Below are 25,555 nucleotides of genomic sequence, written 5' to 3' on the forward strand. Positions count from 1 at the left end.
TATTAATGAACTGTTGGTAGAGAAAACCATGTAAAAGTTTAAAAGTGTATAAAAGTAAAATCGATGTTTATTATTAAATCTATGTTTAATAGTATTGCCTTCGTATAATTTGGTAAATCAATAATCTTAATCTGGTCTTTTTGTTCAAAATAGAGAGTGCATTTCTCAGTATCTACTCTTTTTCCTAAGGATTAAAATGTAACCACAGGAAATTCCTGTGACAATTGTATAATTTGATGAATTGTTGCGAACTCTGTAAGTGCAGCAGCAATTTGTCTCTGCATTCTGGACTTGATTTAGCTTTATCCTTTTTCTCATAGGCATTCTGAAATATTTATGATGGCATACATTGGTAATCTGATGTGCAAGTCCTGTGAGAAACAAAAAGAACTAATTACTAGCAAATTTACAAGCCCTAGTATATCCTTCCAAGTTTTATTTCAGTTTACTGTAAAAGAAGTGGAATAATGGGTGAAATATTATAAAACTATTATGGTTTTCTCTCTCAATTCTTGCCAGTTGCATCATTGATCATTAACCTGATCATATTTGTCCTTTTATACAAAGGTAGTGAACACCTGCTTTGGGTTTAAAGGTATTAATCATACAGCGTTCAAGATAAATAAAGTTGGCCTTGACTGATCAAGTATTTTAAGTACTAGTGTTTCCAAGCAGTTGCATTTCAGTTATAAAACTACAGTGAATAATCAGAAGCGAATTTGGGGTAAGTATCTTAAAATTAAATAGCTTTTGAATGAAGCCCTATGCAATAATACTGATCAAAGAGTAAAGAAATGGTATTTCAATTCACTTTGATACAGATAATATTTAAATTTATCAAATTAACACATTACTTTTATTCTCTTTAAATGGTGTCATTGTAAATTTGAAGGCCAAATTCTTATAGGACTATTCATCATGTTGTTTGGTTCACAATACTTCATGCTTTCTAATGAAATAGGATTCAAAACCTAATGAGGTAAGTGAATTTTTAAGACAATTTTTTGCTGTGAACTTTGTGTAGAAATTTTCTGGGAGAACTGGATGCTCAAATAATGTTAATTTTAGTTATTAAGATTATTAATAATAATAAGAGGATACCCCTCAGATTCTATTATAAGGGAAAATTATATCTTTCATAATATTATTTATTATTATTCTGACACAAACCAAATACATGTAGATGTGCCTAATGAGTTGCTGCTTGGTGACTTAAAAGTACTACTTTTATTTCTACAAATTGATATTTCTAATCAGAAATCTTCTGAGATATTGAATATATTAGAAAATGATACACAGAAATGTATTTTGGACATAAAGCTTCTCTTACTGGCTTTTCCTATTGTTGCACAACAGTTCACAACCTTATGTACTAATTTAATCCTCAAATAAAACATTTGTTTGAAAATATACATCTTTTTTTTTTTTAAGGATTTTATTTATTTATTTGACAGACAGAGATCACAAGTAGGCAGAGAGGCAGGCAGAGAGAGAGGAAGGGAAGCAGGCTCCCCACTGAGCAGAGAGCCCAATGTGGGGCTCGATCCCAGGACCCGGGGATCATGACCAGAGCCGAAGGCAGAGGCTTTAACACACTGAGCCACACAGGCGCCCCAACAAGTTCTTCTTTTTTTTTTTTTTTTAAAGATTTTATTTATTTGACAGAGAGAGAGAAATCACAAGTAGGCAGAGAGGCAGGCAGAAAGCAGGTTCCCCGGCGGAGCAGAGATCCCGACGCGGGGCTCGATCCCAGGACCCTGGGATCATGACCAGAGCCGAAGGCAGAGGCCCCAACCCACTGAGCCACCCAGATGCCCCAACAAGTGCTTTTTTAAATTGCATTTTGAGGTCTTTTTCCTTTTCAAGTTGTGTACCTAAGCAAACAGAGTTTAACTACAAATATTAGCTGGCTAATGATTCTATATCTTAGTTTTAGAGAATAGTTGACTATTAGTAATCTTTATATGTAATAGTGACTCTTAACAAATGGGTCATGTTGACCCTCATAATGGTCTATAAAACACTTTAGAAATATAGTTCTTCATTTTTTAAGGCTAACAATACATTGTTCTGGAGGCTTTCATCTTTATCCCCAATGAACATTATTTCCTAGTAACCTATTAAACTAAGAGTTACTAAGGGATACTAAGATGTGTTTTCTGTAAGGTAAAAGTAGTATCACTAAAATTTATAAGGATTTCAGAATCAGTATTTCATGAAGTTTGTGGTAATATCGTGAAACTCATTCTTAAGATGTAGTCAGATGGCTGAATTTCCTGTATTTTTAGTGGAGAACACTTTAATGAGGTATCATTAGTATTGTAAATTGTATAAAGTTCTCAATTACACCTCTTTTGTATGTGTTAAGTTTCAAATTATTCTTTGATTTTTTTAAAAAAATTGCTTTCTTCTTTTGTTATTGTATCAGTTGTTTTTGATGGTAATTATGTTTCTTTATGGTTTTTCCAAGTTTGTTTTTACTCACTTTGAAAAAAAGTACACTGTGGATTTTGGGGTATTTTGCCCCATAAGTGAGATTGTGTAAAGTGTGAAAATTCCTACTGCAAAGACTTTGCCAGATTACTCAAACTAATTTAAAATGCATTAACGTTCTATTATAGGTTTAAAACCACACTAGAGTGTCTTCATTTTTTTATTCTGTTTCTCTTTTGATTTACAAACAGTTTTAGAGTAGAGTGGACAGAGAATTCCCTTGATAAAGAGTTAGAGGTGATCCCATTTAGAATCATGGGAAAAATAGGAAAAAGTATAATACAGCTATTTAGAGATAGTATTGCTTATTGATAGTGTTCCAGAATTATAACTTCTTTGATTTTAGATGACTGCTTTGTATTTTGATCTAGTTCTTGAAGGAATATAAAAATGCCATTAGCACAGGATTTATTTCTCCTAAAAGATGATCCTTCATCTCAAAACCGGCATGAGAATCATCTTAGAATAGTCTGTTCTAATAGGTAACAAGTTTTCTGTTGGAACTTACTATGGTAAATTCTGATTATTTTGAAAACCAATTTTTTTTTTTTTAAATTAACGCACAGAGGTCAAAATGTGTAAGATCTTGTTGTGGAGTTTCCTACTGATTTTTTCTGGAAGCCAAGCCTCAAGACCGTTGACTCAAAGAAATATCGAATTTGCAGTGGACCTTTATCAAGCTATTTCTTTATCTCACGAGAACAACATTATATTTTCCCCCCTTGGAACAACGTTGGGTCTTGGGATGGTACAACTGGGAGCAAAAGGAAAAGCACGACAGCAGATAAGACAAACTTTAAAACTTCAGGAAACCTCAGCCGGTGAGATTCTTACATATGATTATTTATACTGGATAAGATGTGCTCAAATTTATTTTGCCAGTTAGAAGTTCAGGGTCCCAGAATTGAAATACATGGAAAATATTCAAAAGTGTGAACTTATAATAAAATGGAGAATTTTTAAAAATATTCATTTTAATTGTTTTCTAATGAAATGTTACTAGAAGAATGTACTATTTTTAATACAGATATTTTCATACAGATATGAAACTGTGAGTATACTAGTATATTTTTTTCTGTCCTGTTTCAGGCAGTTTTAATTGAGACTTATGTTGTGTGTGCATGTGTGTGTCTATGTATGTGTATTTGTTTATTCTTCCACTCTCAGTATGTTGTGATCATTTTCTCATACCAGCTTCAGAATATAATTTTTAGTTGTTGCATTTTATTGCCTCTTATGGAAATATTGTTACTTACTTAACCTCTCACTATTAGGTAGTTTCCTATATTTCTCTTATATAAATGCTGCAGTGAACATCCTCACCCAGAAATCTTTGTGTGGATCTCTCATTATTTTATTAGCTTTTAAAAATTAGTTTTATAACTAAAATTCAACTTTTTCACCTGATTGAGACCAAGAAAAAGCAGTAATGTAGACATACATTTTAAAAGCTTGTTTGGTTAATAGTCTTTAAAGGAAACCTTTTTTTATTTTATTATTTTTAAAGATTTTGTTTATTTATTTGACAGAGAGACAGCATAAGCAGGGGGAGCTGCAAGCAGAGGGAGAGGGAGAAGCAGGCTCCCCACCTAGCAGAGATCCAGACTAGGTCCTGTATCCCAGGACCCTGGTACCATAACCCGAACTGAACGTAGATGCTTAATTGACTGAGCCACCCAGGTGCCCTAGGAAATCTTTGAGAAAGATCGAGAGCTCACAAATAGGTAGGGGGGAAGCAGACTCCCTGCTGAGCAGAGAGCCCAATGTGGGGCTTGATCCCAGGACCCTGAGACCTAACTTGAGCTGAAGGCAGAAGCTTAAACCACTGAGCCTCTCAGGAGCCCCTAGGAAATCTCTTTTAAAAAGCACTCAGATAACCTATCTGAGGTCTTTTTGTGTATTAAGGATTGTTGTTGCAGAGTCCCCAGAAGGTCTGAGATACTGTATAGAAGCTTTAGTGCTGTCATCCTGTTTGAAAGGGTAGTTGTTGGGGCATCTGGGTGGCTCGACAGTTAAGTGCCTGCCTCTGGTTCAGGTCATGATCTCTGCGTCCTGGGATAGGCATTGTGTTGGCTCCCACATCTGACTCAGCGTTCAGTGGGGAGTCTGCTTGTCCCACTGTCTATCCCTTCCTCGGTGCTCTCTCTCTCTCTATGTCAAGTAAATAAATAAAATCTTTTTTTTTTAAGGCTTTATTTATTTATTTGACACAGAGAGAGATCACAAGTAGGCAGAGAGGCAAGCAAAGAGAGAGGGAGAAGCAGGCTCCCTGCTGAGCAGAGAATCCGATGCAGGGCTTGATCCCAGGACCCTGACATCATGACCTGAGCCAAAAGCAGAGGCTTAATCCATTGAGCCACCCAGGCACCCAAATAGAATCTTTAAAAAGAGAGAGAAAAAAAGAGAGAGAGAGAGAAAGAAAGAAAGAAAAAGAAAGGGTTGTCCATTTCTCTGGCTAACTGTGTCCTCAATTTCCATAATGATTTTAATTTTAGACTTTTGCATCACTGTCAGGTAATGTGTCCTAACCATCAGAGGAACTTTCCAGATTTTTGATGTGGGAATTTAATCACTATTACTAAGTTCAGTCTGTTTGCCTCAGAACAGAGTAATTATATTTAGAGATTTGTTTTTCTTTTTTAGAAGGTCTTGTTTGCTTTGTTTTAAATAAAAGCAATTTTATGTAGAAAAGAAATTGGTGATGGTGAAGTTAATTGCAAGAATTTTCCTTTGTGAATAATGCAAAATGAAGCTACTGTGTTCCAAATTTAGTCTTGACTGTCTGTATTAATTTCCGCAAATCCCACTACATAGTCTCAGAAACATTTAAATCACACAATACTGCTTTGAAAAGTAATAGAGCATTTATAAAGATATGTAAAGTTGATTCTATGATAAATAAGCAACATCAGAATCTCTGAAGTTTAAACTACTCTCTATGGATATCTCTTGTAGAGAAACACGGAAATCTTAACAACTATGGATTGTGAATGTAAGGCTAATCACAGTAGTAATGAGGACGACACTATCAATCATATAGATAGTACAGCAGTCACTGTTACTGTGTTTGGTATCCACTATCTCACTGACTCTTCACAGTTACTCTGTGAGGTAGACATAACCCTGCTGCTTAGACGAGGAAACGGAGGTGAAGAAAGGTTCAGCAAATTGTCCAGAATGAATTCCAAAAATGATTCACTGAGAGCTGTGGATCCTTAGGGCAATATATTATATTTTCCTTGGGAGAATATATATATGGACAATTAAACATGAGTATGTTAACACATGTAACAAAATCTACCAAAGCTGCTTTCTATTATGCTTTGTTAAGGGAGAGAGAAAGAGAGGGACACAGATGGAAGATAATTGCAAAAGGAAAAGGCAGAGGAGCCAGAGAGAGAAAAAATATGAAAAATAAACTCTGGAAAATAAAGAGGAGGGAATTAAGGAATAAGGAACAAGGAGACAGTTAAGGTAGGGGACAGAGTGGAAGAGGGCAAGGAAATGGAAAAGGCTCAGAGGGTCTGGAGAAAGAAGAACAAAATGGTGTTAAGGGGGGGACCAAGGGTATGTCATATCAGAAGGTGGTGACTGGTATTGGAAACCAAGATGAAAAGGAAAATCACTAGTAATGATTCTGTCTTTATTTAATATTTTTATATTTTGTTCTTCATGGGTTTTTTTGCATTAAAACTGATTTAAAAAAAATGTGTGGCAACAAAATATCTTCTTGGTTATGGAGTCTGTTGGCATCTCCTTAAATTTTATGCTCAATATAAGTATACCATTGACTCATCCTAGTCCTGGCCCTACCTTCTATTCCCAATGATTATCAAAGGTGCTCTCTGTTCAGTTTGTCTATATTTTACGTTTCCTGCTATCAGATTGTTTTATGTGAACACCTGCCTTGTTCCACAGATGGGAATACAACTCCTGGGATCCTACCCCACAGGGCTCTCAGTGTCCTCTGTCGAAACATCTGCTTGGAATTTACCTTCTCCAGTCTACTGAGCATCCGATAATTTTCCATTTTTGCTTTGCTTCTACTATGCTGCTTGCTAATCAAAGACTAACGGAGGTGCTTCCTTATTCCAAGGGTGTCATGGAAAGAGAACAAGCCATGAATCTTTGCTCTGCAACCATTTAAACTTATGATCTGTTCCTCTAAAGTTACTGTATCTGTCTGGATTTTAGATTCCACACTAAAAAGAGAGGAGTTTGAATAATTGATTTATATGGATCTTTTGGCTAAAATAATCTATAATCCCACGACTCCCTTTGTTTTCATGTTTGGATCTCTCACATTTCACACACAATTGGCCTTTGGGCCTTAACTGTAGGAGAAGTAAACATGTAATCAATTTTGGAACATTTTCTGAAGGTCTAGTACAATCAAACTGAAAGTTACATTCACCCTATGACCTGTAGATTTTCTCTAGCTCTGCTTTAGGAAATGAAATAAATTGATTCTCTTTGCTTATTAGGATCCATGTATACATATTCTTTTTGATCTTGTGAAAGAGGTTATTAATCTATAAATTGAATCAAATTTATAAGGCAGATAACTTTATATTCTCCTCCAAACTTGTGCTACTTGATGACATTTTTCATTGACTTCTGAATCCAGTGATTTATCAGAGGGCAACTGACTGTTTGTCATACAGTCTTAGACCTTAAGTACTTGACATAAATCTTTTTGCTATGACAAATGAGTCAGAACTATTTTTCTCCCCCTTTTCTTTTATTCCCCCATTCCTTTAAAAATGCTCATAAATTACAAATTTCTGAAGATTAGTTTCAAATTCTGCCACTTCATTTCTGACCTGATTTAATTCTTTTGAAGATACTCACGTTTTCTCTCAGAAAGTCTTCTCTGTAGCCTCCCATTTATTGAGATATTTCCCTCAGCTTTAAATTGCAAGTGATTGCCTCTGAAATTGCATGAACAAGTAAAATAGATTAACCTTCTTCCCTTCCTTATGTAAGAATTCTAGGATTGTAAGGACTTGCTGAAATTCTTCAAATCCAACCATAGGGCAATAAGTTCTTATGGCTAAAATTGTTTATGTCTATATCTATATCCCCAAGAATGGAGAACTATGGAGTTTGAAATATAATGAAATATACTTCACAGAGACTCCAATATGGTTATTTGGGTTGTACCTGCAGGAAAGCAGGGGAGGACAAGGAGAGAAGTGGGGACTGAAATGTAGGCTCCACTCAGCCAGACAAGATATAAGGCCATGGGGCTATAGCCCTCCCCCTCCCCCACCAGGAAGAGAACGTATTCTTATTTGCACAAAGATGCCTATGACTGTTAGCTCTCCGAAAAAGTGTACGCACACACATACACATGCACACACACAAATGCCTTATTTCCAATGGACAACAGTTTCTAGATTTAATGATTGAGTCCCAGGATTAAGCCAGAAGGGATTGAAAAGCATCAATATCTTTGGTTGTGAATAGGAAGCCCCTGAACAAGGACCAAAGCTGAATCATCTCCTAGGCACATCTACCTTCCCAACAACAGTGCGGTCAGAATGAGCAACAATAAATAACAGCCCAACAGTGATTCTAGCTGACTCTGGTGGCCTCATTTGGCTACTGGCAATAGTTGGAACGGTTAAAGATCTTTGTTCTTCACGTAGACAGCCAAAATATATACATTCATGAACCTGAAGAAATAGGCAATTCTGATTCTTGTGCATCTCTAGAGCTGATTATAGGGGTTGCTCATAAATTTCAAAACTTGGACAGGTGCCATTGCTCACAACAGAGCAATTCTTAAGCTGCAATAAAAACAATATTGAAAAAGATTGCTCGTCACTGTCATCCCCCCATCAATATTCATTAGTATTTTCCTTCCATAAATATCGCATGTTATGCAAAGAATGAGGTTCTAAAGATAAATTTCCAACAAGTAAGAATGAGCTAAATTTGACTATAAAAAGGGAATTTCCTTCAGCTTTTCTAAATGCACATTCTTGTTTTTGGTGAATTTCAAATTTACATGACAATCTTCCTATTTAAGAACTGAGTTCTTTATAAAATGCATATTCTATGAAGATAAATGCTTAAAATATTTATACTAACTCAGGAAGGACCATTAGTTATACCTAAGGGTGCAAAAATGGTGATATGAATCAGTGCTTAGAAGCAAAGCTGAAAAGCTGTTGTTTTTATGTTGTTCAATATGTCAGTATACATTATAATTATTTTTTAGGGGAAGAATTTTCTGTGCTGAAGTCATTTTTCTCTGCCATCTCAGAGAAAAAGCAAGAATTTACATTTAATCTTGCCAATGCCCTCTACCTTCAAGAAGGATTCACTGTGAAAGAACAGTATCTCCATAGCAACAAGGAATTTTTTCAGAGTGCCATAAAACTGGTGGATTTTCAGGATGCAAAGACTTCTGCAGAGACAATAAGTACCTGGGTAGAAAGCAAAACAGATGGTAAAGTTTCCCATTTTCATAAACTCATTATTTGCCATTGTATTCACGGTTTTTAATATCCTAGAGTAAAGAATGGTTGAATATTTTCCTACTAAACTATGGCTCAGAGGGCTCTCCCATTTTGCTTCCCTGTTATTCAAATTAATACTAAATGGTAAAACTGAGACAGACTGTAAGCTGCTTTGAAAAGCATACAGGTTTTTTGAGAGACACCTATTCATAGAATTTTAATGGAAAAACCTTTAATAATAATTTTTGTTTAAGCATAAGTTTTTAATCTATGGCTGTAGAAATAATGCCTTTGGCCAGGTAAAAATTAGATCTGTCAACCTCAAGTGCCTTCTTTTCCACATATTACTCTAAATAACACATCTTAGTTGGATGGGTTAATGTTTAATAAGAAATGTTGATAGTCCTATCATAAATGTGGTTATCTATACTTTAATTTCAATACAAGCCAGCTAAAATTCCTCAGGGACTATGGAGTCACACAATAGAAAGAACAAAAGTTTAAAGTTACTCAGATCTGAATTCACATCCTACTTAGTTCTAAGCTATGCCCCACCTTAAATGAGGATAGTATTAGAACATTTCAGGATTATTAGAAGATTTGAGAATAATGTATGTGAAATAACAAACATATATCAGGCCCTTGTTTAACAGTGGTTTGTTTCTTTGTTCATCCATTCTGCTACAAAAAATTATGATGGCATAAATGGCCACCATATTCTTTATAAGAAGCCTCATACAGGGAGGCATAGTTGAGAATGTGAGATTGGTGTTTTGAGCAGCTTTCACAAGAAAGTATCATTAATGGGACACATAATGAACATCCCTAGACAGCTCCATGGCACTCAGTCATGCTTTTATGTTGGGTGGTTGTTTAGAAGAAGAAAATGACGCTAGCAACTCCATTCTTGTCCCTTCTCCGGTGGTCACTGGCATTAGCCATGGGAGCAGAAGGTTTGAGGGTACCATTAGCTTACTAATTCTGATTGACCTGCTGGAGAAACTTGCAATAAAGTTTGAAAACTATGAGTAAATATGCAGGGAGAGACATTCAGTTTTTTTTCCTTCTGGCTGAAAAACAATTCACACAAATAATCTTGCTGAAGAGAGTCCGTTAGTAGGTCTGTCCAGATTTGCCTCAGAGAGTCTTTTCTACTCTCAGAATTGCCAAGGTTAGAGGAGAAAGCACCTGTTTATAACTGATCTGCAAAAGAAATTTTTGTTTCAGTGCTATAGAAAGCAGTCCCACTGAACCACTATTGCTTATCTCTTCCTGTTTCCTCCTCCACTTGCATCACAGGGAAAATTAAAGACATGTTTTCAGAGGAAGACTTTGGTCCTCTGACTCGGCTTGTCCTGGTGAATGCTATTTATTTCAAGGGTGATTGGAAGCAGAAATTCACAAAAGAGAGCACACAGTTGATGAATTTTACTAAGAAGGATGGTGCGGCAGTCAAAATCCCGATGATGAAGACTCTTGTGAGAACAAAATATGGTAATATGAAAAATCGCCCTCCAAAGCATGATTTTGGGAATTGCCAAGGATATTTATTTAATATTTTCTTTCTCTGTTTCAGGTTATTTTTCTGAATCGTCCATAAACTACCAGGTTTTGGAATTACCTTATAAAGGTGATAAGTTTAGTTTAATCATTGTACTTCCTGCAGAAGACGTGCACATAGAAGAAATGGAAAAGCGAATTACTGCTCATCAACTCCTAAAATGGTTCTCTGAGATGCAAGAAGAGGAAGTGGAAGTAAGCCTCCCTAGGTTGGTAATGTCATTTTATTATTTGGTTCTTATGTTTTCACTTATGGAGGCATTTGAATAGCTGGCTGAAAGATAACAGATACTTGAAAAGGACACTGATCGGAAGAAAAATGCATTTGGAAGTATAACTCTGCTTCATGGATACAAAGGCAAGTCTGAACATTGCCAGCAATGCTTTGCCATGAGGAGAACTGAATATAAAGGCTCAATATTCTCTGAAATAGATGAAGAAATGTAAGTCTGCAAGCCAGAATGTTGAGATGAAAAGGAATTTTTATTCCCTTTATTATACAAACTTATCTTTCTCTACTTTCTTTACTAATTGGAATTTTAAATACCTATCTTCTGTTACATTTCAGGAAAACCACCCCCTGCCCATACTTATTATACCAGACAATTAAAAGATATGTTATCTTGACAATTAAAAGATATGTTAAATCAACTTTGACAGCTAGTGCTCTAATAGTCATTGAATGACAAATAGGAAATCCAACGGCCAGGTTTAGATAGTTAATATAAAATGGAAATTGCAAAGGCTTATCTCGGGAAACAATAATCGTTGACACTAATTTCTTAATATCATGCTTCTGGCCAACAGGAGAAACTTCAAAGTAAGTGGTGCCCACATAACTCAATTCACACTCTGCCTCAATTTTTTAAAAGAAGCAGATGTTTAATGAATGATATTCTGTCCTTTTCATTTCTAATTTTTCCTGCAAACTCAAATCCTGTATGGCTTATACATCCCTCTTCTGGGCCTTTTGTCATTTAAACCTCTTGGCTTTTCCTTGTTTTTCCACTTAGGTGGGATCCAGTCACTCATTTCAATCATATTCTCACCATATATCTTTAATGCTTTTTGCTACTTGGTCTTCGTCCTGCTTTAATTTCTCCCTAATCATCCTCAATCCCTGGCCTACTCATAAGGCCACTCCTGCTCTCCAACTATTAATTTTCTTAAGCAAAAACCAAGAAAGCATCCCCTTCTGGCCTCACTGAGGCTGGAGCTGGGGACCCCTTACTTTTCTTCAACTAACTTTCTTTCTTTCTTTCTTTTTTTTTTTTTTTTAGATTTTATTTATTCATTTGACAGACATCATAAGTAGGCAGAGAAAGCAGGCAGAGAAAGAGGAGGAAGTAGGCTCCCTGCTGAACAGAGAGCCCGATGCGGGGCTTAATCCCAGGACCCTGGGATCATGACCCAAGCCGAAGGCAGAAGCTTTAACCCACTGAGCCACCCAGGCGCCCCAACTTTCTTTTTTAATACTCACACAAACCACACCAAAACCTGACTTCTATTCCCAGGTGCCACTTTATGTTGATTTCTCTCACTCTCAACATGTGTCTGAACTTCCCATTCCTTAAAGAAGACATATCATTAAGCAAACCTGCCTCTCTACCCTTCACCTCAAGGTCTGTATACATCTTTGAAGATCTCTCCTTCTACCTTCCTTGTCATCCTGGAGGATGATGACAAGATGACAACATATCCTATGTTTTTCTTATCCTAATTCTAGGTTGTTGATCCTAATACTACTGACCATCCCCCTTTTCTTGAAAACCTTGCATTCTTCAACCCCTGGAGCACTACTCGCTTCTGTTTATTTTTCTCTCTAATGTAAAATTTCCTTCCTCCCTGACTTAGAGTTTTTTTTTCTTTCTGTTCCCAACTAATGTTTACTAAAATTTCACCAAAATTTTCTTCTTCTTCCTCTCTTTTATTCTTTATTCTTACTCTCTTTTTATTCCCTTATTCTTCCTGTCTCTAAAATCCGAATCTCTCCCCCAACCTCTCTTCTAATTCCCCAGCATCTGTATATCTCTACCTGGATATTATTCAGTCTTTCAAAGAGTATTGGTGGGGGGGTCCTACTACGTGTAAGCTATTGGAGATAAAATGATGTGACAGATAGTTTATCTTCTAATAACAGAAATAACAACTTGGGGGATTAACTTGTTTATTTACAAATTTCTTTCTCTCTCTCCTTCTTTTGGAAAGATCATGATTTGGGATCAAAAACACTGCGTTTAGAAATTATTCATGCCATGTACTAGCAGTGGGGTCTGAGGAGAGTCATTTGACAGTCCTAAGTTGTGGTTTATCAGTCTTGGAATAGTGATACTTGTAGCCAAGGTAGCCCCAGCATCTTCAGCCAGTTAACAAATGCCTAGATAATAAAACATAAGTCCCAGACTCAACTGACAACAGGAAATAAGGGTTTTTGCCAGAATTCCCTTCTTTAGCATGTTAGGAGTCTCTGCAAGATTGCTGCACAGCCCACAAATCCATCCATATCAGCTTCTCCAAACTGTGGCCACACTTCTCATACAACTTCTCTTACAGTATGGATGCAGGCTTCTCTTTTAATTCCTCCAAGAACAATGGTTATGGGTTGAATTATGTCTCTCTTAATTCATATGGGGGTTAAATCCTAACCCCCCACTACCCCAGATTGTGACTTTTCTGGAGACAGTCTTTATAGAAGTAATCAAGTTAAAGTGAAGTTATCAGTGTGGGCCCTCATCTGACATAGGGGGAATCTTTATAAACAGAAGAAAGTTGGATACAGAGATATATGTGGTGGAAAGACTATGTGAAGAGACAGAGGGAGAAGATGTCCATCTACAGGCCAAGGAGGGAGGCCTGGAACTCAACTCACAGTCCTCAAAAGGAACCAATGCTACCCACATCTTAATGTTAGACCTCTAGCTTCTACAACTATGAGACAATAAATCTGTTATTTAAGCCACCAGGTTTGTGGTAATGTTAAGGTAGCCCTTGGCAAATTAATAGGAGTAAGAACATTTTCAATGTTTGACCAAATTTTACTGAAAGCTCTGTGTTAATAAAAGGGGCTTTTTTTTAAATTAATTTTTTATTTTTTATAAACATATATTTTTATCCCCAGCGGTACAGGTCTGTGAATCACCAGGTTTACACACTTCACAGCACTCACCAAAGCACATACCCTCCCCAATGTCCATAATCCCACCCCCTTCTCCCACACCCCCTCCCCCCAGCAACCCTCAGTTTGTTTTGTGAGATTAAGAGTCACTTATGGTTTGTCTCCCTCCCAATCCCATCTTGTTTCATTTATTCTTCTCCTACCCACTTAAGCCCCCATGTTGCATCACCACTTCCTCATATCAGGGAGCTTTTAAGGTGGAAAGTTATTTAAAAACCATGTGCCAGGGATGAGTGTTTCTGGAGTTTAAGCCATTTCTTATAACCAGGAGTCTCCTGTCCATTGCTGTCCTGGTGCCAGACCGACCCTCACCCAAAGTCTTTTCTATCTCCCTCCTACCCAGCATCCAGGGTCCTTCAGCTTTTCCCAGCACAGAAAGAAGGTAACATAGGTTTTCTCCCATGCCCTTTAAGCCCAGACTCCCAGTCATGATAAGAATCTTAAGCAGCAGATTTTGACCCTCAGTGGAAACTTTTCATATCATCTAGAATAGATTATACCCTCATGATTTCAAATTTCACTATTTCCATCCCACTGGTTCTATTTGCATAATGAGAAGTTCATTGTGTTGCTTTTCCCAAACAAATGAACACTTGTTTTAAAGGCGAAATTTGAATCTTCAGTGATATGAAAACAGAAATATTAATTGGCAGTTGTACTTCCTTTTCTCAAATAAATTCCAGGCACCAAATATTTTTTAAAAATTTGGTGGCAGTTTCAATTACAGAGCCTCATTACATACTTCTACTCATAGCACAAAATCTAGCAAATAGAAGGTGCTAAGAAAGTGATAGCTATTTTTCTTTCAGAAGTAATGGTTATTTTTCTTTCTCTGTTAAAGTCACTGCCCAGGGTGTCTTGGTGGCTCAGTTGGTTAAGTGTCTGCCTTTGACTCAGGTCATGATCCCAGGGTCCTGTGATCGAGTACCGGGTCCCAGGTCGGGCTCCCTGCTCAGTGGGGAGTCTGTTTCTCCTTCTCCTTCTGCCCCTCCCCTCCATTCATGCTCTCTCTCTCTCTCTCAAAATAATTAACTAACTAAATAAAAATCTTTAAGATCACTGCCTAGCCAATCCCAAAATAGAAGGTCTCCTCTTACTTCTCAGTCACCCTCTCGCCTATCCCCTCTGTCTGAAAGACCCTTCCTTGTTTGTGGTGTCTAACCAGTAAATTCTCATTTATCCTTCAACATCTCTCACATTTAACACTTTGGTGTACTTTCCCCCAACATGCTCAGTTAGAATCAACCATCCCTTATTTTTATTTCTAGAACATTTTATACAAACTTACATTATGGCACTTGTTACATTACATTTCCATGTCTTGCTCACATTCTCATCTATCTTTTTAAGATGTGAGCTCTGGACCAGGGAATTACGTCTCCTTCATTTTGGCTTCCATGGTCCCTAGGACATTTCATGGCATATTGTATGTGCTAAATGAATACTGTTTAATTAAATTATATAAATATTTTCAAAGAAAACAATTCTATGTTGTTTCCCTTTATCTAATGATAAATACCTCAAAAATCAGAATTCTTCTTTCCAGTCAGATTTTAATTCATTCCTTGTGAGGATCCTGATGAAACTTTCCAATACATGCAGCGTAATGAAAGGGAGGACATCAACCATTTTCTTGGAAACCTCTCTACGGAAATAAAAATGAGATTTTTAAATTCACAAGACTGAAACATTGTTATCAGTTATTCAATCATATTAACACAGTGTTACATTTAAAATGTATTCACTTTTCATAAGAGGATGAGACTTCCAATTTATTAAAGGAATGACTTGCTTATGTGTTAAGTTCACAGTTTTAGTTTCCTGAGCAGGAAGATCATGGATTGAAAGTTCTAAAGTACATTTTCCTCTAAATGAATAATTTCCTTACAACACAAAAACACCCATTTGAAATCTGTTCAGTACAGATAGGGAAAACTATATAAGCTGAGTAAATGCTTTAGAATGGATGGACAGTTTTCAGTTTTATTACTCAATGCTGTGGTTCTCTCATATCTGGATGAATGCATTAGGCTTTCAAAATGATAACTAAACAATTATCATATCATTTCATTTGTATGTGGAACATAAAGAATAGCATGGAGGACATTACAAGAAGGGAGGGGAAAGTGACGAGGAGGAATCAGAGAGGGAGACAAACCGTGAGAGACTATAGACTCCGGGAAATAAACTGAGGGCTTTAGAGGGGAGGGTGGTTAGGGGCTGGGTGATGGGTATTAAGGAGGGGACGTATTGCATGGAGCACTGGGTATTATATGCAAACAATGAATCATGGAACACTACACCAAAAACTAATGAAGTACTGTATGATGACTAACATAACATAATAAAATAAAATAAAATAATTTTTTTTAAAATGGTAACTAAAGATTTCGGTAAAACTGAACAGCTTAATCAGCTGTGACTAGGACTTAAAATAACAAAAATTCATTCACATAATTCTGGAGGTTAGAAGTCCAAAATCAAGGTGTCAGCAGGGCCATTCTCTCTGAGACTGTGTGGACTCCTTCCTTGCCTCTACTTAGGTTCTGGTGGCGATCCATCATCTTTGGTGTTCCTCTGCATATAAATGCACCACTCCTATCTTTGCCTCTGTTGTCATGTGGCCATCTCTCTTCAAGTGGCATTCTCCTTTCTTATGAGGACACCAATCATATTGGATTAAGGGTCCCCTCTATTCCATTATGACCTTGGGCCAACTAATTATATCTGCAATGACCCTATTTCCAAATAAGGTCACATCATGAGGTACTGAGAGATAGGGATTTAACATATGAATGTGGGGGGGCACAATTTAATTTGTAACATCCACTATACTAAATTCTGTTAATAAAACAAAAATCTCTTTGGTAGCAAAATTTAGTGTTTTCCAAAGAGAGAAAAATTAATCATAAAAATGCTTCTATGTTAATAACACTAGGAAGGAACATGTGAGTGACTATTTAGATTTTGGTTACTGTTTAGAAACATTTATTCTTTCCTTTTGATGTACGACTAGTTCAGGCCAATAAGATAGAATATAGTCTGAAAATACTAGAGTGCTTTCTAGTGTTTGTTATTTATAACATACCAGATATCTAATTTGGGCATTACCCGCATTGGATAGCAGCTAAAATAATCATGTTACTTTGTCTAAACGTAGTATGGGATCCTACAAATATCTTAGTACTCAAAAGATATTGAAGAGTCTGACACACAATTTCTATATATCATATCTTCTCTATTTAAGAAACCCTCTGAGAACACGTTTTATGATTATGTGTATGGGCAAAAGTGATTATTTAATACATGCAAATAAGATAAATAAAAAAGAAACTTTCAATTATATAGCACTTTAACTTTGTAAAGCATTTAATTAAACATGTAATACTAAATGTTGTGGTTCTGCAGTCTGACTTGGTTACACCTTGCATTTTGCAGGGAAGGAAACTGAGTCAGTCAAAAAGTGAATTGATCAACATTCAACTAAGTGTTGAAAGAGAGAATTAGCTCTCATGTTTACTGTCTTACAGCTTTGTGCTCTTATCGGTTTACCACTTCCCAGAAACTTTATCTCCTGTTCAAAAGCACAGATTGATTGGGATCCCACTATGGGCAAGGAATGGAAACAGATGCAAAGGGATAGACATGCTCCCTGCTAGAAAGATGGTCACCACTTAGATGGAGTGGTGCAAGATTTGTGCAAGAAATTTACTAACAATATCCAGCAGCAGACAGTAAATATTTAAAGAAAGTTATAATCAGTAAGCACTAGGAAGTTCACGAAACAAAAGAGAGGGGACAGGAAGCCTCAGAAACTGGAGTTGTAAACGTCTTCACAGAAGGGGAAGGACTTGAACTGGGCTTTAAAAGAATTGAGAAGGTTAAGTCCTGTACGGAAAGAGGAATTGTTGAAAATTTCCAAGTAAGATAGTGGAATGATTAAGGCAGTATTTTAGAAATATAAATTTGGTAGTTAACAATGCTTTTTTCATGATGATAACATATCTCAATCCTTTCTCCACTTCCCACCACTCCCCATGTTTCTGGATAATTTCTCTTACTCCTTAAAACCAAGTTTGGGTTTTGGAAAGCTTTTCTGATCTTTCCATTCAAGATAACACATTATCTGATTATTCAAGATAATACAATATCTGGGGTGCCTGGGTGGCTCAGTCAGTTAAGTATCTGCCTTTGACTCAAGTCTTTATCCTGGGGTCCTGGGATCAAGCTCCAAGTTAGGCAGCAGGAAATCTGCTTCTCCCTTTCCCTCTGACCCTTCCCCTCCCCACTGCTTGTGCTCTCACTGTTGTGTAATCTCCCTCTCTCTCAAATGAATAAATAAAAAATCTTAAAAAAAGGAAAAAATATAACACAACATCTTTCCTTTTCCCTTCTGGGAAAACTTCTCCTTGCACCTTGTGTTTATTTATTTACTTTACTTTAAAAAAAAATTTTTATTTATTTTTTCAGTGTTCCAAAATTCATTGCTTATGCACCACACCCAGTGATGCACGCAATACATGCCCTCCTTAATACCCACCACCAGGCTCACCAACCCTCCAACTTCCTCCTCTCCAAAACCCTCAGTTTGTTTCTCAGAATCCACAGTCTCTCATGGTTCATCCCCCCTCCAATTTCCCCAAACTCCCTTCTCCTTTCCTTCTCCCAGTGTCCTCCATGTTATTCCTTATGCTCCACAAGTAAGTGAGACCATATGATAACTGATTTTCTCTGCTTCACTTATTTCACTCAGTATAATCTCCTCCAGTCCTGTCCATGTTGATACAAAAGTTGGGTATTCATCCTTTCTGATGGAGGCATAATACTCCATTTTATATATGGACCATACCTTCTTTATCCATTCATCCACTGAAGGGCATCTTGGCTCTTTCCACAGTTTGGCAACTGTGGCCGTTGCTGCTATGAACACTGGCATATAGATGGCCTTTCTTTTCACTACATCTGTATCTTTGGGATAAATACCCAGTAGTGCAATGGCAGGGTCACAGAGTAGCTCTATTTTTAATTTCTTAAGGAATCTCCACACTGTTTTCCAAAGTGGCTCCATCAACTTGTTCCCACCAACAGTGTAGGAGGGTTGCCCTTTCTCCACATCCTCTCCAACACTTGTTGTCTACTGTCTTGTTGATTTTGGCCATTCTGTCTAGTGTAAGGTGGTACCTTAAAGTGGTTTTGATTTGAATCTCCCTGATGGCTAATGATGATGAACATTTTTTCATGTGTCTGATAGCCATTTGTATGTCTTCTTCAGAGAATTGTCTGTTCATGTCTTCTGCCCATTTTTTGATGTGATTATCTGTTTTGTGTGTGTTGAGTTTGAGGAGTTCTTTATAGATCTTGGATATCAGCCCTTTGTCTGTAGTGTCATTTGTGAATATCTTCTTCCATTCTGTAGGTTGCCTCTTTGTTTTGCTGACTGTTTCCTTTGTTGTGCAGAAACTTTTGATCTTGATGCAGTCCCCAAAGTTCATTTTTCCATGTTTCCTTTGCCTCTGAAGACATGTCTTGAAAGAAGTTGTGGCCGATATTGAAGAGGTTACTGCCTATGTTCTCTTCTAGGATTTTTTTTTTTTTAAGATTTTATTTATTTACTTGAGAGAGAGACAGTGAGAGAGAGCATGAAGGAGGAGAAGGTCAGAGGGAGAAGCAGACTCCCCATGGAGCTGGGAGCCCGATGCGGGACTTGATCCCAGGACTCCAGGATCATGACCTGAGCCAAAGGCAGTCGTCCAACCAACTGAGCCACCCAGGCGTCCCTCTTCTAGGATTTTGATAGATTCCTGCCTCACATTGAGGTCTTTCACCCATTTTGAGTTTATCTCTGTGTATTGTGTAAGAGAATGGTCTAGTTTCATTCTTCTATACATAGCTCTCCAATTTTCCCAGCACCATTTATTGAAGTGACTCTTTTTCCCACTGTATGTTTTTTCCTGCTTTGTCGAGGATTATTTGACTATAATGTTGAGGGTCTATATCTGGGCTCTCTAATCTGTTCTACTTGTCTATGTGTCTGTTTTTGCGCCAGTACCATGCTGATTTGGTGATCACAGCTTTCTTGTAAAGCTTGAAATCAGGCAACGTGATGCCCCCAGTTTTGTTTTTCTTTTTCAACATTTCCTTGGCAATTTGGGATCTCTTCTGGTTCCATATAAATTTTAGGATTGTTTGTTCCAGCTCTTTGAAAAATGCTGTGGAATTCTGATTGGGATGGCATTGAAAGTATAGGTGGCTCTGGGAAGTACAGACATTTTAACAATGTTTATTCTTCCAATTCATGAGCATGGAATTGTCTTCTATCTTTTTGTATCTCCTTCAGTTTCTTTCATGAGTCTTCTGTAGTTCTCAAGTACAGAGCATTTAACTCTTTGGTTAGATTTATTCCCAGTTATCTTATGATTCTTGGTGCTATAGCAGGTGGAATCGATTCTCTCATTTCCCTTTCTATATTTTCATTGTTAGTGTATAAGAAAGCAGAAGGCCAGGGTCCTAAAGAGCACCTGCTGGCACCCATACCAAGCATTCTCAGTTGTAGGGGGAGCGCACTCACAGCCTGCGGTCACTCAGGTCATGCAGAGCACAGAAGGGTGTGAACCTAGAGAGTGTGGGTCAGTGCCAACACCAGACTCTCACGCGCAGGCGGGAATATGCCCAGACGAGCGGTGGTGCAAGTAGCCAAAAGCTGTGAGCTCAGGGACGGCGGAGGCTCCCCCACAATCTCTCTGACACAGGTGGTTGCTGGTGTTGGCCGTCCTGGGTCTGTGGGCTTAGGCCCATGCCTGTGACCAGCTGATTCCACCAGTTACCGCTTAGGCTCTTTTGCTCTTTTTCAGTGCCTTCAACCAGACTCCAAGTTAATTCTGGTCCTCAGCCACAGGGCACTTTCATATTGGGGTACTACTTTCCAAAGGGTCACTTCTAGTGGCTCCCTCCCCCTTCTACTGATCTTTTGATATCAGTCTGAGGGTACCCACTCTGCTTTTCTTCTCCACTGATGATCCTCTATTCACATAGAGATCCAGAAGTGTATAATCCTACATCTCAGGCTGATTTCATGGGTGTTCAGAGTGTTCTGGTAGATATTTAGCTCACTTTAGGGGACCAGTTGAAACAGGGTCTCCTACTTGTCCGCCATCTTGCCGAGTTTCAGAGAGAGTCATCATTTTTAAAAAATACTGACCAATGTGGCATCTCACAGTATTTTTAACTACTGTTAAGACAAGATCCTGGAAAATAGAGCATAATATTGAAAACCAAGTTGTATAACTTTAAATAACTAAGATTTTTAAAAATTGTTAAATGGGACAATGATAATATGGGCTTCATGGAGTTATTATGAGGGTTCCATGAAGTACTGTTTATAACATTTTTAGTACTCAGTAGTATCTCTTATTATTTTTCTTATTATTCTCACTTAGTTTTAACATGTATTGAGCATCTGTTATGGTGCTGACACTGTCCTGGATGTTGCACCTCTTTACCATATATCATTTAATCCCCCAAATAAATTTGATAGCAATCAACTTCTATATACACATTATGGATGAGGGAAATACCTTGCCCATGCTTACACAGCTAACACATGGCAGAGCCAACATTTCAAGAGTCAGAAAACAGGTGTAATGGAGGCAAGCATGAGGGAGAGCACAGAACAAAGTGTCAGAGACACAACAAACAGCAAGAGATGTGAAGCAACAGTGCCACAGAGACTTTAGAAAAGAGAGAACATCTTCCATAGGCCATGAAGTATGATCTTACCGGGCTAGAAATGAATCCCAGGTTTGGCCAGCTTTGGATCTCTAAACAACTGAATGTGAATGGCATATGGGTGAGAGAAAGTGATCGCAGGCTAAGTGAAGCTGACTATGAGAATACGAATGTCATGACCAGCTGCACTAGTGATTGCAAAATGTTCGCTTACTTTAACCTATTGACACTGGAATCAGGTTTACATTAAACAGTGTCCAGATATGCTCTTATGGGACAGAAAGCATTTTTAGTTCAACCCTTGAGGCTAACAGAGTTTTTCATACATAGACACACATAAGACACAAACCCAGATACGTACACACAAACACACTCTAGGTAATTGGTCAGAAAGTGACCCAAAACTACCATGTACTTATATAATAGTCTAGGTCCACCACTGTCAGAGGTTGTGTTACATTTTTATCCTCATCAGCAGACCTTAGGTTTGGTTTGGTTGGCTCGAAACCTGAACATTTCAAGGATTACTCAAGCGCACTGAATCAAAACCAGGATTGATAGGGGCCCCAAGGGAGATCCATCCAAGACTTTATATCTATAAGTAAGAATCTTGGGTATAAACAGAAAAGAATGGGCTACACTAATCTACAACAAGGCCTACAGACCAGGAGTGGCTCCATCTTAAAATGGGAATTCTGAATTGTTTTCTTCATTTTCTGCACCCGTTACCTGTGTGAAACCCCTTTAAACCAATGTTTCCATATGGCAGTAAACTGATGTTAGATACTGTTTACAAATGCTAAAACATTCATATTATACTTACTTAATTGTCTATTCAGTCTTTTTGCTGCTTATTCTTTCATCTTTAGATGTATTCTTCAAAAAATTTTAGATGAAGGTCAAGGGAAATATTAAAATAAATATTAAGTCTCACAAAATTTGAATGAAGCACATGATTAACACTATATATATATATATATATAGATTGAGATTATAATTTCAAATTATATTTTGATTAGAATGCAATGTGGGTTAGCATATTAACTTTGAGTTGGAATGGACCTAAATTTCAATACCAACTTTGTCTCCTGTTTTGAACGTAAGCCTGGAAATCAACCTCCTCAATCTTCTACTTCCTTAATTAATGGGACTAATGCTAACTTCCTCAGGTTTTTGTGAAGATTAAAAACTATAATCTGTATTAAATGTCTAACACATGGAAGTACTGCTTCACACCTGGCTATTCATGACTCCAGTAATTATGGATAATTAGAAATTGGCTGTAGATTATACTTTTATTAAATGGTTGAATGAGTTTCTATTGTTGTAGGTTTCATTGGACTATATTATGAGCAGGACTTAGCTTAGTTTAAATGACTCTCCACCGATAATTAGGCATTATTAAAAGTTGTAATAAGTCTTGCAGTATTCTTGTCATTATCCTAAAACTATTATGCTAAAAATAGCCAATTTTTAGGTGAACTAGAACATTTATTTTCCACCTTTCAGATGCCTACACTCCATTTAGTTGTTAAAAAGAGTGTGGTAATAAAAACAGGGAAAAAATGGAAAGATTTCAAAACCATCCGGCTGCATTATCTTTTTTAGCTGAAAGTGAAAAGAAAGAAATTGAAAACAGTGACATAACACAAGCTATTTTCATCATCAGTAGATTTTAATGCCCATGTTGTGTCCCTCCTCAGGGCTCTGAATAAGTAAATATTTTCTGAAAGTATGAATATATTACCAAGATATAATTCAGGTCTAGTAAATTTCTGCCATAACATGTTCATTTTTTTGAACAATTACAATTAAAAAGCTTGCTCAGTATTTGGCAACTAAAACAGTGATCTAATTGGACTTATTACTTAAGCTGATTTCTAGCCCTGGGTATGGGCCTAGCTATTAGCTAAGCAAGGGTCCCGTCCTTGATCAGCCTTGTCTGGAGAGCACAGGGGCAAATGTCCTTCAGTTCACAGACTGAGTTCCTTAGGCAGGACTTGTCCTGGAATTTCACTGATGAAAGAAATATACAGAACTCCTTGCTCTTTTCTTTCATTAAGTTTCCAACCTGGTTTTAAAATGCATATGAATGCTTCTGGCATCTATAAAGTCAGTAAGCACTAGCTTTTTTTTTTTTTTTTCTTCCCCTTCTTTTTTAGTGAAATGGTAAACAGATTCAGTATTCTGTTAACTTGGAGTCATAGATCAGCCTGTGAGACTCTGAGATTCTCTGGTTAGAGTCTTCAAGTCAGGTAAATTGAAGTTTAAAGATTTTAGTGGAAGCTAGAGTCCTACCTTAAGGCCCTGCAAAGGGGAGTAGTGCCAGCAATCTTTTTCCCTCCTATAATCTTTATCTTTTATTTTATTTAAAGAAATTTAGTTTTCTTTCTGTCTTTTACACCATTTACAGGACCTATTGAGAAGATACTAGGTATGTTCGTAAATTAAAGGAAGTCACATCAGCTGTGACAGGGGAAGAATAATAGATTATTAATGTCTCTCTGTACTTCAGTAGCCAACACTCTTCTCCAAGGGCTGTTGGCTTCTTTTCCCTTCCATAGTATTTTGGATGTATGCCAGGAACCATCTTTGATGGTGTGAAAAACAGAGTATATACAGTTGCTGGAGGGAAACTTTACTTTTCTAGGGAAGGAGCCAAGCAGTTGAAAACTTAGAACTCTCACCCTGTTTTATTAGATAATTATACCTTCAAAAAATATAGTATTTTCTTGCCACCAACCATTTATCTGGGAAGCAAGCTATTAGTAACTTCAGAACAGCCAGGGGACCTGGGGGAAAATGGTATTATATATATGAGGAAATGTAATTGGGATAATGAAAACAAAAGGTTTCACATTATAATTTCTTCCAAATCATCCATTTTGTAGAAAACATTTTGGTAGCAAATGTATATAATTTTTCAAGAATTTTCCTCTTCATTTTTTTTTTTAACAGATTTAAAGTAGAACAAAAATTAGACTTCAAAGAAGCTCTGTATTCTTTGAATATAACTGAGATATTTAGTGGTGGCTGTGACCTTTCTGGAATAACAGGTAGTGTGATAAATAATTCTCATATTATTATGTTAATATGTTTTCTTAGTAACTCTGTTCACTGACTGATCTGAAAGAGCGTTCAGCCCCAGAAAATACATACAAACCCAGTGGCTAAATGTCATGTTGAGCTGTCTGTAAACAAGCACTTTATTTTGCATTTAAGCCATTTTCCTTAATGAAAGTCAGAGAGCATTTTAGAATGTTAGATAAGCCTTCTCACCATGCTTGTAATAAAACTATGTAGGTAAAGTATTGTACGGACTTTTATTTCAGCCCTGCTTGGATTTCCTTATCTGAATAATGGGAATTACAACTTTGAGGCTCTCATCTACTTGGAGCTAATAAAACTCTTATACACCAATTTGCAAATGTTAATTTGGTAATATTGGAGCCCATGAAATAGGCATCCACAAGCTGCTAGATGATGAACACAATGTAGAAATTGTAATGCCACAGCTTGCAGATTTAGCTTTGAGACTAACAACGCATCTGAGGAGATGGAGCTTTTATGCTAACTCACACCTGGGAAACTGCACATGCCTAAGATGCTCACTCACACAACAAAGCCCAAGACAGTCTTTTATTTTCTCTTGTCTTGGCAGTACCCACTAGTTCAAAAATATCTAACTAAAGAGAAAAAAGATGGACGAAGAGGGCCAATTTGTCCCAAGTTTTTTACCCCCTTTTAAATTCAGTCTTCTGTTTTATTAAAAAAAAAAAAAAAGGCATAAAAATACAAGCCTGTCTGTCTGATAGGGTTTTACATCATAACATGGAAATATTGTGTATTCCTATATAAGTGTCTGGTCTTTGGAGAAGTAGTCATTAATTTATTCACTCATCAATTATGTGGGTAAATGAATAGAATGAATGAGCTTTCCTGGTGGAGGAGGTGGGTGGGATACACTGGTGACAGATGTTCATTATTACCTTCACACATGATTTAGCTACTTGTTCGCACCCTGACAGAGAGCTCTGACTTCTCTGACAATTTCATCAGCATCAGGAAAGAGGCAGTCAACGTTAAATACTGCAACAGCATGCTATCTGCGTGTGTGCTGGAACACAACCATCTC

The 25,555-nt window shown here is 37.1% G+C and overlaps 1 protein-coding gene across 2 annotated transcripts in view; it reads left to right on the forward strand.

Annotated features, from left to right (window-relative positions):
- The first annotated feature begins 635 nt into the window (after nt 1-635).
- Nucleotides 636-25,555, forward strand: part of SERPINI2 (serpin family I member 2) — a 35,742-nt gene continuing 10,822 nt past the window's right edge. Inside the window, exons 1-6 of one of the 2 annotated variants that reach the window (XM_032341796.1) lie at nt 636-724; nt 3,060-3,314; nt 8,720-8,950; nt 10,260-10,454; nt 10,537-10,729; nt 24,379-24,476. In XM_032341796.1, coding sequence (XP_032197687.1) covers nt 3,068-3,314; nt 8,720-8,950; nt 10,260-10,454; nt 10,537-10,729; nt 24,379-24,476 — 964 coding nt within the window. In that variant the 5' untranslated portion in view covers nt 636-724; nt 3,060-3,067. The remainder of the gene's footprint in view (nt 725-3,059; nt 3,315-8,719; nt 8,951-10,259; nt 10,455-10,536; nt 10,730-24,378; nt 24,477-25,555) is intronic. The other variant, XM_032341802.1, reaches the window with a different exon arrangement.

This window comes from Mustela erminea, chromosome 1 (assembly GCF_009829155.1).
Source record: "Mustela erminea isolate mMusErm1 chromosome 1, mMusErm1.Pri, whole genome shotgun sequence".
Lineage (NCBI taxonomy): Eukaryota > Metazoa > Chordata > Mammalia > Carnivora > Mustelidae > Mustela > Mustela erminea.